At 33.3% G+C, this 12,873-nt stretch overlaps 1 protein-coding gene across 3 annotated transcripts; it reads right to left on the minus strand.

Moving 5' to 3' along the window:
* Positions 1-5,490: 5,490 nt before the first annotated feature.
* LOC130444004 (uncharacterized) lies at positions 5,491-8,800 on the minus strand. Of its 3 annotated transcripts, XM_056778954.1 has the most exons (12): positions 8,606-8,800; positions 8,221-8,467; positions 8,049-8,138; positions 7,657-7,731; positions 7,470-7,595; positions 7,300-7,410; positions 7,156-7,242; positions 6,864-7,094; positions 6,556-6,771; positions 6,380-6,445; positions 6,141-6,216; positions 5,491-5,581 (listed from the first exon to the last, which is right to left on the minus strand). In XM_056778954.1, the coding sequence occupies exons 1-12, from the start codon at positions 8,777-8,779 to the stop codon at positions 5,572-5,574; spliced, it is 1,509 nt and encodes a 502-aa protein (XP_056634932.1). In that variant the 5' UTR covers positions 8,780-8,800; the 3' UTR covers positions 5,491-5,571. The 3 variants fall into 3 exon arrangements, with proteins under 3 accessions (XP_056634932.1, XP_056634933.1, XP_056634934.1); XM_056778955.1 differs by lacking the exon at positions 8,049-8,138; XM_056778956.1 differs by lacking the exons at positions 6,380-6,445; positions 6,556-6,771.
* Positions 8,801-12,873: the final 4,073 nt, after the last annotated feature.

The raw sequence follows: 12,873 nt of genomic DNA on the forward strand, positions 1-12,873 counted from the left end.
TTTTTGCTCGTATTCAAATCCGATGATGTAATCATCTTGTTTATCTCCAGAGAAGAAGTGTAGATATCTGTTTAATAGTACGGCCGCTTAGAACAAAAATATATAGCATAGTAAACATTTATCATACTTAACCGTTTTTTTTTTATTCTCCTCTCAAGTTTTCACAAATTTTTTTGTTAACTCCATCCAAAAGGAAGTTACACCATCGAATTCGTGAGTATTGATTCCACGAAATTTAATTTGTTCATATAAAAGAGTCAAATCATCCGATACGTTTTCGAGAAATAGAAAAAAAAAATAGTGAAATAAGCCCCCGTACTAAAATCTTTCAATAAGACATAATATTTACATGAGAATAAAAAATCTAAACGAGTAAGACTGTATCTAAATACGTTAATTGGATTCGAAATTCTTCGAAATAGATAAATCTTATTAATTATTATTATTATTTATTATTGGTTATAAATTTAGAAGAAAAAATATGTAGATAAACGATATAAATCAACTGGTTAGTACTGCACCCTGCATTGAATTAAACGAACTTTTTAGTTTCCAGAGAAATCTAGTTTCCCCACAGCCACCCTATACGCCGTATTTAATTATCATCCCCGAAGTGGGAAACTCGTTTAAAACATAACTGCGACGTATTCAGAAATTTCCAGAATTGTTTTAACGACTGTAATATCGCGTTAGCACATTGGAAATGAATTTGGCAACGTAGATAGATAGATAGAGTGATATTTATACAGGGTGTCCCACTACGAGTTAAAACTATCTGTATATGCCGAAATACTTATAGTAAAATCATGACAATTCCTACGTTTGGGTTTTAGGATACGATCTTTTTAACTAAAATATTTTAAAAGATGGCCGACTTCCGGTTCTACCGGAAATCGATTGTAACTTTGTTATTTTAGATAGAACACCCCGTATATTAATACATTTTTGAAACCTACGTGAAATTTTAGTATACTTTCGTGTAAAAACTTTTTTTCGAAAAATGCATATTTTTTGAGTTATTAATTTTTTTGTAAAAAATTTGACCGTTGCAGACCCTTATAAATTATTTTTTTACGAGGATACCCTAGAAAATATGAAGATGATTTCTGTTCGGATGCTTTTAACAAAGTCAGACGTATTTGAATCTATGTTGAAAATTTTTTAATTTTATACAGGGCGTGTATAAAAAGTGTTCAAAGTTTAACTTCATAAATATCAAATTTCTTCATTTTTTTAAATAGAACCACCCAGTTTTTTCTATTTTAATGCATTCAGGGGTAAAAAATAAGGAAAATTTATGTATACTTTCCTATACCTAAACCTTATAGTTATCAAGATATTAAATATTTTCTGTAAATTTTTAGAGATGCAATGATTAATTAATAACTCAAAAAGTATTCCTTTTTCGAAAAAAGTTTTTAGACAAAAGTATACTAAAATTTTACGTACATTTCAAAAATGTATTAATATACAGGGTGTTCTATTTAAAATAACAAAGTTACAGTCGATTTCGATCACACTCTGTATTATATTATGATTTTTATGCGCGGGGTGAAAAATAACACAACAAATGAATATTAACACACCTTCTTTGAAATTATTTAAAAGAAATACTGTAAATAAACCGTCTGATTTAATAAAAAGTTCTGAAATAAAACATCGAAGTCGCGTCTGCCATTTATGAAAGGCGCCGCGCGAATTCGCGTCTGGAGATGCTTTTCCAGCCACGTAACTGGCGATTTGATAAAAAATGACGCAATTATGATAAAGAAACATCATAAAAAAATTCGTATTTGCTTTAAATCAGAGATGGATCCATTTACAAAAGGAAAATAGTCTCAAGGTTATTTGCAAGTTATGCAGAAGAAATTTGGGATATCAAGAGGCGCAAGGGTTGTTAATAAACATGGTTCGGCCACATCGGAGCCCGGATCTCAACCCCTTTAACTTTTATGGGAATAACTTGATAGGAATCGCGGTACTTTATAATCATAAGTTATTTATATATTCTAATAACCATGAAAATCCATATTTGTATAAATCAAGGAAACGATTTTTTCATTGTACGATTATTTAGAAACGTACAGAGTGTTTTTAAGAATCGAATCATTTGTTATATGAAATTATTGATTGGCAACCAAGGTTATGTTAGATTCATTCTAAGTACTATCAATAGATTGTAATCAAGAAGTTTTTCTGAGAGATTGTCGAGTATTAAGAATGATCCATTGATTTTTTTAACCAGCAAACACGTTCAAGGTCGACTCGTGAACAGATTTTTTTCCTAAAACAAGTACAGTATGGAAATAAACAATATTATGAATATATTTTCGGATTAGAGGTTAATGATATATTTAAATGAAAAATAATGTTTTTAAATATAGACTAAACCGACTCGGTTTTTGTCTGTTCGTTGAAGGTGTTTTCTGGTAAATCGTAGACGGGTTGCTAAGGGGGGTTGGGGTTAATTTGGGACCACTAACTGGACTTTTTGGTTAAAAATTAGCTGCCTCGAGATTTTTTAACCATTCCTCGCGTATCTATTGGCTCTTGTTGGACCTGTGAGAGCCAGATTTCTCAACCATGTGCTGACAAGAATCAATTTTGCAATAAATACAACTACTTTTTTGGTAAATTCCTTTTTCACCATAGAAAAGTGTCTATCTAAGCATTATGGTTGTGATAAACTCGATGGTCGCCATATTCAATCAACTTTTGAGCATAGAGAAAAATCTATTTGAGCATTTTGGTCATAATTTGTGCCCAATAGATGAATAGGTACAGTTTTTATGAAAAAACTCAACCACTCTCTTGATAAATCAGTTTTTGGTCCTAGAGAAGGGTGTATCTGAGCATTTTGATCGTTATTTCCAACCAATAGATGACCAGGTTCATTTTTTTGCTATAAATTGAGCTATATCCTCAATCAATCAAAGTTTGAGCATAAACAAGATTCTTTCTCAGCGTTTGGATCAAGATTTAGCTTAAGAGATGAGCAGGCCCAGTTTTTTTCATTAAGCTCAAATATCTTCTTTTTAAATCCATTTTCGAGCATAGAGAAGACTCTATCTGGGCATTTTGATCAAGAATTAGACCCAACAGATCAGCAAGTTCAGTTTTTAGTTGCAATAAACTCAACTGGTAACTTGATCAAACAATTTTTGAGCGAAGAAGGTTCATTTGGACATTTTGGTCAAGAATTACACCCAATAATTACTCAGGTTCAGTTTTATGTAATATAATCAACTACCTCTTTGTTCAATCAATTTGAGCATAGAGAAGACTCTATTTGGGCATTTTGATCAAGAATTAGACCCAACAGATGAGCAAGTTCGGTTTTTTGTTGCAATAAACTCAACTGGTGTCTTGATAAAACAATTTTTGAGCAACGAAGTTTTATTTGAACAAGAATTACACCCAGTAGTTCCTCTGGTTCAGTTTTATTTAATACACTCAACTACCGCCTTGATTCAATCATTTTTGAGCATAGAGAAGACTCTATTTGGGTATTTTGATCAAGAATTAGACCCAACAGATGAGCAAATTCAGTTTTTAGTTGCAATGAACTCAACTGGTGTCTTGATCAAACAATTTTTGAGCGAAAAAGGATCATTTGGACATTTTGGTCAAGAATTACACCCAGTAATTACTCAGGTTCAGTTTTATGTAATATACTCAACTACCGCCTTGATTCAATCATTTTTTGAGCATAGAGAAGACTCTATCTGGGCGTTTTGATCAAGAATTAGACCCAACAGATGAGCAAATTCAGTTTTTAGTTGCAATAAACTCAACTGGTGTCTTGATCAAACAATTTTTGAGCAAAGAAGGTTTATTTGGACATTTTGGTCAAAAATTACACCAAGTAGCTCCTCTGGCTCAATTTTATTTGATACACTCAACTATCGCCTTGATTCAATCATTTTTGAGCATAGAGAAGACTCTATTTGGGCATTTTGATCAAGAATTAGACCCAACAGATGAGCAAGTTCGGTTTTTTGTTGCAATAAACTCAACTGGTGTCTTGATAAAACAATTTTTGAGCAACGAAGTTTTATTTGGTCAAGAATTACACCCAGTAGTTCCTCTGGTTCAGTTTTATTTAATACACTCAACTACCGCCTTGATTCAATCATTTTTGAGCATAGAGAAGACTCTATTTGGGTATTTTGATCAAGAATTAGACCCAACAGATGAGCAAATTCAGTTTTTAGTTGCAATGAACTCAACTGGTGTCTTGATCAAACAATTTTTGAGCGAAAAAGGATCATTTGGACATTTTGGTCAAGAATTACACCCAGTAATTACTCAGGTTCAGTTTTATGTAATATACTCAACTACCGCCTTGATTCAATCATTTTTTGAGCATAGAGAAGACTCTATCTGGGCATTTTGATCAAGAATTAGACCCAACAGATGAGCAAATTCAGTTTTTAGTTGCAATAAACTCAACTGGTGTCTTGATCAAACAATTTTTGAGCAAAGAAGGTTTATTTTGACATTTTGGTCAAAAATTACACCAAGTAGCTCCTCTGGCTCAATTTTATTTGATACACTCAACTATCGCCTTGATTCAATCATTTTTGAGCATAGAGAAGACTCTATTTGGGCATTTTGATCAAGAATTACATCCAATAGATACTCAGGTGCAGTTTTATTTAATACACTCAACTACCGCCTTGATTCAATCATTTTTTGAGCATAGAGAAGACTATATTTGGGCATTTTTATCAAGAATTACATCCATTAGATACTCAGGTTCAGTTTTATGTAATATAATCAACTACCTCTTTGTTCAATCAATTTGAGCATAGAGAAGACTCTATTTGGGCATTGTGATCAAGAATTAGACCCAACAGATGAGCAAGTTCGGTTTTTTATTGCAATAAACTCAACTGGTAACTTGATCAAACAATTTTTGAGCAAAGAAGGTTCATTTGGACATTTTGGTCAAGAATTACACCCAGTAATTACTCAGGTTCAGTTTTATGTAATATAATCAACTTTCGCCTTGATTCAATCATTTTTTGAGCATAGAGAAGACTCTATTTGGGAATTTTAATCAAGAATTAGACCCAACAGATGAGCAAGTTCGGTTTTTTGTTGCAATAAACTCAACTGGTGTCTTGATAAAACAATTTTTGAGCAACGAAGTTTTATTTGGTCAAGAATTACACCCAGTAGTTCCTCTGGTTCAGTTTTATGTAATATACTCAACTACCGCCTTGATTCAATCATTTTTTGAGCATAGAGAAGACTCTATCTGGGCATTTTGATCAAGAATTAGACCCAACAAATGAACAAGTTCGGTTTTTTGTTGCAATAAACTCTACTGGTGTCTTCATCAATCAATTTTTGAATACAGAACGTGTTTAAGAATTAGAGCAATAGAGAAACAAGTTAAACACGCTCACACTCTATGTTCCATGTCATAATCACGTCAAACCACTTCACAGAAAACTGTATATACGGTCGTAGTAAAAAAACAACTTCATATTTACAATTTATTTAATTAAATTATTGTTATAACAAATATTCAAACTTAAGCAATTAGTATGGCCGTTTTGCGATTCACCTTCCACTGAAATACAAAAAAAAAACAAATAAAGACTATAATAATGACAAGTATAGAATAGGATACGTAAAATCGAACCCCTGTTTTTCTAATTAGTTTTTATTTGATCAACCAAACCCTGTTAACCCTTTCTGTAGTCTCAAAACCCTTCAAGGACCTCATATAAAGATAGTTGTTTGATAAAATGTTAGGTTTCACTTCATTACACTGTTCTAGTCCAAGATTTTTTCTTGTTTCCCTCGTATATTATCCTCTGATGCTTCAATCTTCTTATTAATCGAAAAAAACAATAAAAATCTAATATTTGAGTCCCAAGGTTTGTAAAAAACAATCACATACACTTTAAATAGTGAATCTAGTGTTTAAAATGTGCTGGAAGTAGTGAAACCAAGCCAATAGAGCTCGTATATTATAAAAGATGAAATTAAGATATGAATACGAAGTTTAGAAAGACTTGGGCTTTGTATAAACAGAATGCAGAGTTTTTACGTTGATTTAAATAAAATAGAGATGAAATTGAGGTTATGTAACATTAATTTTAATATAAACCTGTATGTTTACTTACTAAGCAGTGGCAGTGGCACTAGCACTAGCGCTAGCGTATCCTTTTCCTCCTCCACAACCTCCCCCGCAACTTCCTCCTAGAAAATACATTTTTTTTTTCAAATGTCCGATAATACAGAGTGTACCATGCAATAAATGAAAAAAAGTTGTAAAACGTGCAATGAATCAAATCAAATAAAGTGCATCAGCAAAAAAACCAACAAGCCCCTTCGACCTCATATTTTTATCGCAAGGTCTTACCTCCCCCTTTTTGGTGTCCTCCCCCATAACCACCTCCGCTATAACCGCCGCCTCCACCCTCGTATCCTAATACATATCATAATATAAAACAAATAATACAACAAATAATTTTTAACGTTTTTTTTTTCTTAAAAAACATTAAAAACTATAATAGAATTTCTGATTGTTGTAATAACCTCCTTTTTCTCCTCCGTATCCTCCGTTTCCGCCTCCGAAACCTCCTCCGCCTCCTCCCCCTTTACCGAATCCACCGTCATCGAATATAATAGCTCCGCTTCCTCCTTTACCACCACCCCCCGAATATCCTCCCCCGGAACCGAAACCACCTCCGTTACCAGCGCCTTGTCCCCCTTGATCTCCTCCAAATATATCAACGGAACCAGTGGAGTATCCTAAGGAGGTAAATTCATTTCTAAATTTTTTAATGATGCGATTGTATAAAAACTTTTGTACTCATACTCATATCGTTATATAAAATTTTTACCTCCTCCTTGTCCTCCCGCTCCACCACCTCCGTGTCCGCCTGATCCGCCATATCCACCTCCTGATTTACCTCCGCTTCCTCCTGCACCTCCGCCACCTCCGAAACCACCTGATCCGCTATATCCACCTCCAGATTTACCTCCGCTTCCTCCAGCACCTCCGCCACCTCCGAAACCACCACCGCCGCCTTGTCCTATACCTCCACCTCCTCCATGTCCACTACTTCCGTAACCTAGAATAAATAACAGTTTATGTTGAATGATAATCGGAATAATTCGTAGAAAAGTTTATACCTCCACTTCCGCCTCCATCTCCACCACCAAAACTACCTCCGTTACCGCTTCCGCTTCCGTAACTTCCCCCTTTACTACCGCCAAAACCTAAAAACGTTATTTGGTGTAAAGTTTGGTTGATATAACAAATAAATCAAATTTTACCTCCAGATCCTCCTGAACCTCCATGTCCTCCTAAATCACCACCTCCGAATCCGCCGCCGTTACCTGCTCCACCTCCAAAACCACCTCCGCCTCCTTTACCACCGCCAAATCCTAAAACAAAATATAATGTAAGATTATTGAAATACCAGCATACACAAATTAGATTTTACCTCCAGATTCTCCTGAGCCCCCGTGTCCTCCAAATCCGCCTCCGTTACCTGATCCATCTCCACCAAAACCTCCGTCGCCACTTCCCCCACCGTGGCCAGATCCTCCACCGCTACCTCCTCCATACCCTTTAGTGATAATAACGATATTAAAATTTTAATAGTTTATAGGTTATATAAATTTATTCACCTCCAGCTCCCGATCCACCTCCACTTGATCCACTGCTACCGTAACCACCTGCACCACCTTTTCCTCCTCCATAACCTGGAAAAGGAAACACGTTATTCCTTATTTGCAAACACCAAATTTAGTATCTATTTGGTCAATAGAAGATAGATTTATCAATGGTGGTTCTAAATGCTTGGAGATAGAACCAAAACGGTTTATGGTGGTCCAACGAAAGACATTTACAGAGCTGGTTCCGTACCCCGTACCACGTACCCCAATACCCCGTTTTTATTATGTTTTTAAATTGTTAATTGACTCCAAATCCAAATAATACAAATTAAGAATTTGTTAGCGGTTGTTACATACAAAAAACTGATCGAAAGGATAATAAAAGAGGTTAAAGAAATGATTACCTCCTCCACCTCCAAAATTACCCCAATAGCCTCTGTCTAAATAATTACCACAACCGAAATTTAAAAACGGATTCGAATTGTAGACGCAACCTAAAAAAATTAAGATAAAGTAAAAGTGTAAGTTAAAGGAAAGTGAATAGTGTTATAATATGGTTATTTATTTTTGTGTTACCTCCGCTTGAACTACCTCCAAATCCTCCTCCTCCTCCTCCTCCGCCAAATCCGCCTCCTTTACCTCCGCCGAAGCCTCCGCCCCAGCCTCCTCCGCCTCCGCCTCCTCCACCTCCACCTCCGCCGCTTCCGAAACCTCCACCGAAGCCTCCTCCCGAGCCTCCGCTTAGAAGACCTCCAAGTAAACCACCTTTTTTATCAAAGCTCCGTTTTTCTCGTTGATGAACATGATCATCCCTTTCCAGTGACTGAAAAATTATCAAAATTCGTTTTTAAGACGGTGTTTTTTCAAAATTTATATCTCGAAATACCCAAAAACAGTTTTTGGTTATCGATTTGAAACGTTGGTGAAGATCGATGTGTTCGAAAGGAAAATTAGGACTTACCGATGAATCTTCAGCTAGTTTTCCATCGTCGATTTGATCCCTAAACACAAAACTACGTTTCGACCCTTCGTTATCTTCACTGCGCACTACACCACTCGGGGGTCTGTTCGGTTTCGTTTCAGCGTAAGTGCTGAAGATGACAGCGCCCACGACCAGTGATATCAACCACTTCATAATCGCAATTGTGGATTCGTAAATTGTAATATTCCTTATATAGTTTGGAGGTCACGATTTTGATGGATTACGTAACTGAAAAACGTCAAATCGTAATACAGATGAAGTTGCATATGTACATCCTGTTTACGGCGTGATTTCGGTTTTCTTTCAGTAATGAGAATTGTAGTATTGGGATAATAATGAATACATACAGTTTTTGATTAGAAAAAAAAAAAAAAAAAAATCAATTGCGAAAATATAAAATATTTCATTTCATTTATTAGAAATATGAGTTTCTATTAGTGGTAGAATGAGATTTATATATACACGAACGAATTGATGGGGATTTTGTGAAAATTTTGAAAAAGTACACGTTTTTTTATGGAATTTTTACATTTTTAAAATGGTCGCGAATCAAGATTTATTTTTTTTTTATTTCAAAGCATCTCCTACTTTTACTATTTTTTAAAGTGATCGGTATATCTTGTTATAAGTGAAGTCACTAGAATTATGACACATTTCTTTATAAATTGTCAAAATTTTATCATTATGGGACTGTCGGTTATCAAGATATAGTATCTTGAATTCAATTTTATTACCCAAATCTATTATAACTCGAATTGCCTCAACTAATCAATATATGATTTTATAAGTGGAATCACTAGAATTATGATAGATTTTTTTATAAACTGTCAAATTTTCACTATTTTGGGACAGTTGATAACCAAGATATAGTATCTTGAAGTCAATTTTACTACCAAAATCTTTTACATCTTCTACTTTTAATCATAATTCCTCAACTAATCAATATATGAGTTTATAAGTGAAATCACTAGAATTATGACACATTTATTCATAGACTGTGAAATTTTCACTATTTTGGGACAGTTGATAACCAAGATATAGTATCTTGAAGTTAATTATACTACCAAAATCTTTTACATCTTCTGCTTTTAATCATAATTCCTCAACTAATCAATATATGATTTTATAAGTGAAATCACTAGAATTATGATAGATTTTTTTATAAACTGTCAAATTTTCACTATTTTGGGACAGTTGATAACCAAGATATAGTATCTTGAAGTCAATTTTACTACCAAAATCTTTTACATCTTCTACTTTTAATCATAATTCCTCAACTAATCAATATATGAGTTTATAAGTGAAATCACTAGAATTATGACACATTTATTCATAGACTGTGAAATTTTCACTATTTTGGGACAGTTGATAACCAAGATATAGTATCTTGAAGTTAATTATACTACCAAAATCTTTTACATCTTCTACTTTTAATCATAATTCCTCAACTAATCAATATATGATTTTATAAGTGAAATCACTAGAATTATGATACATTTTTCTATAAACTGTCAAATTTTCACTATTATCGGGCCGTTGGTGACCAAGATATAATATCTTGAAGTCAATTTTACTACCAAAATCTTTAACATCTTCTACTTTTAATCATAATTCCTCAACTAATCAATATATGATTTTATAAGTGAAATCACTAGAATTATGATACATTTTTCTATAAACTGTCAAATTTTCACTATTATCGGGCCGTTGGTGACCAAGATATAATATCTTGAAGTCAATTTCACTACCAAAATCTTCTACTTTGACTCAAATTGCCTCAACTAATCTATATATGATTTTATAAGTGAAATCAGTAGAATTATGACACATTTCTTCATAAACTGTCACTATTTTGGAACCGTCAGTTATCAAGATACAGTATCTTGAAGTCAATTTTAACATTGAAACGTCACCATCCTCTAATTTTGTCTATAAAATGAAACGTATTAGGCAACAAGATACTAATTCATCATTAAGCCTTTTTATACTATAATTTGAAAATATTTTGGAGTAATCTAGATTATATACGAGGCGTAGAAAAAAATAGTAATATTTAAGATATAAAAAAGTAATAGTACTAGTAAAAAAATTTATTTTAACATTTAACAACGAAAATCTTATAGAATATTTCGCTTAATATGCTTAATTCAATTAAAAAAAAAGACAAAGAAAGAAATCGATGACTAGTAGTTAAATTATACGGGGTAAAACGCAAAAGTAGTAACCCAAGATTAATTTCCAGAACTGTTATCTCATCTAAATTCTCACAAACGTATAATTATAATTATCGACCACATAATAATTATAATTAATACAAATTTACCGTTGATTCCGAATAAACGATTAACTTTTTTTAAGGAAACTATTAAGTAAAATACGACCATATAAACAAACAACAACAACAAACATTGTTAATTAAATTCAAAAAAAAAAAAAATAGGAATCCCAAAATAACGATAATATAAAAATCACAAACGCCTCGCGGAAACCCGATTTAAATAATTTAATTAATAAATCAGCGTCGCGCTAATAAAAAATTAACGTCCACACAACACCAGCGACTGTCCCTCTTACCAAATAACGAAATTCGATTGGGAACTGGTCTATTATCCACACTATGGGCATCAAGGACCACCAGGAGGAGACGTTGGTCATGGAAGAGAAAGAAATTGAAGACCACGTCATCTGTGAGTGTCCAGTATTTCCACGCGCGCGGTTCAAATACTTAAGTAGGTCTATTGTTGTTAAAAGCTTCAAGGAAAAGCGCCCGATCGGTTTTACATCGACTTTCCGATATTTCTTAGGCAATCTGTATGTTTATCTAGACCATTCGCTCCGCAGGACATTTACAGGACTATCTGGTACATTTCGAATGCAAAGTTCACCTTATTAAACGGCTTGTGGACTTCTACTCAGAGGTAGATGTCCTTGTTGCCATAAATCCTTGTCACCAGTCCTAAATCCTTCATATTGGTGAAAATAAGTAACTTAGAAGAAGAAACTACGGAATCTGATAGTTGGACTCATGGATAGAGCAGGAAGACTTGCCCAAAATGAAGCTACAATTTTCCACATTTTGGTTCAGGAATTGATTGCAGAAAACACTCAATAATGATCTCATTGATGGTTCGAGGGTGTTCCATGGGTTGGTCTTCAAAGAAGTGAGGAATATAGGATTCGATGCCTGCCAAAATCACTTTCGAAATCTCGTTTGCACTCATTTGAATTGAAACAAACATTATTCCAATGAAACATAAAAAAATTTCATGTGATCTAGATAGATCCTCAGTTTGGATTACCAAATTGTACAAATAAGGGTATGTTGCTAGAAAATTACCTGGTATTAAAACCGCTTCATGAAATATCACCAGGTCGCAAAATATTTTTCACAGTTCATCAAGTAAGAATACAATTTGTAGCTTAAGATCGTGTTAGAATCAACTTGTTGAGAAATCTTTTACATCTTCTACTTTTATTCATAATTCTTCAACTAATCAATATATGATTTTATGAGTTAAGTCACAACAATAATGACACATTTCTTTATGAACAGTCAAATTTTCACTATTATCGGACCGTTGGTAACCAAGATATAGTATCTTGAAGTCAATTTTACTACCAAAATCTTTAACATCTTCTACTTTTAGTCATAATTCCCCAGCTGATCAATTTATGATTTTATAAGAGAAATCACTAGAATTATGACACATTTTTTTATAAACTGTCAAATTTTCACTATTATCGGACCGTTGGTAACCAAGATATAGTATCTTGAAGTCAATTTTACTACCAAAATCTTTAACATCTTCTACTTTTAGTCATAATTCCCCAACTGATCAATTTATGATTTTATAAGAGGAATCACTAGAATTATGACACATTTTTTCATAAACTGTCAAATTTTCACTATTATCGGACCGTTGGTAACCAAGATATAGTATCTTGAAGTCAATTTTACTACCAAAATCTTTAACATCTTCTACTTTTAGTCATAATTCCCCAACTGATCAATTTATGATTTTATAAGAGGAATCACTAGAATTATGACATATTTTTTTATAAACTGTCAAATTTTCACTATTATCGGATCGTTGGTAATCAAGATATAGTATCTTGAAGTCAATTTGACTACTAAAATCTTTAACATCTTCTACTTTTATTCATAATTCTTCCACTAATCAATATATGATTTTATGAGTTAAGTCACAAGAATAATGACACATTTCTTTATGAACAGTCAAATTTTC

Source organism: Diorhabda sublineata, chromosome 5 (assembly GCF_026230105.1).
Source record: "Diorhabda sublineata isolate icDioSubl1.1 chromosome 5, icDioSubl1.1, whole genome shotgun sequence".
NCBI lineage: Eukaryota > Metazoa > Arthropoda > Insecta > Coleoptera > Chrysomelidae > Diorhabda > Diorhabda sublineata.

What these genes read in the sequence shown, in the direction of transcription:
- LOC130444004 (XM_056778954.1), bottom strand. Translation starts at nt 8,779, where the DNA reads ATGAAGTGGTTGATATCACTGGTCGTGGGCGCTGTCATCTTCAGCACT. An exon ending in AACTAGCTGAAGATTCATCG is followed by an intron (nt 8,468 to 8,605) that starts GTAAGTCCTAAT and finishes ATAATTTTTCAG; the next exon opens with TCACTGGAAAGGGATGATCA. An exon ending in AGCGGGAGGACAAGGAGGAG is followed by an intron (nt 6,772 to 6,863) that starts GTAAAAATTTTA and finishes TTACCTCCTTAG; the next exon opens with GATACTCCACTGGTTCCGTT.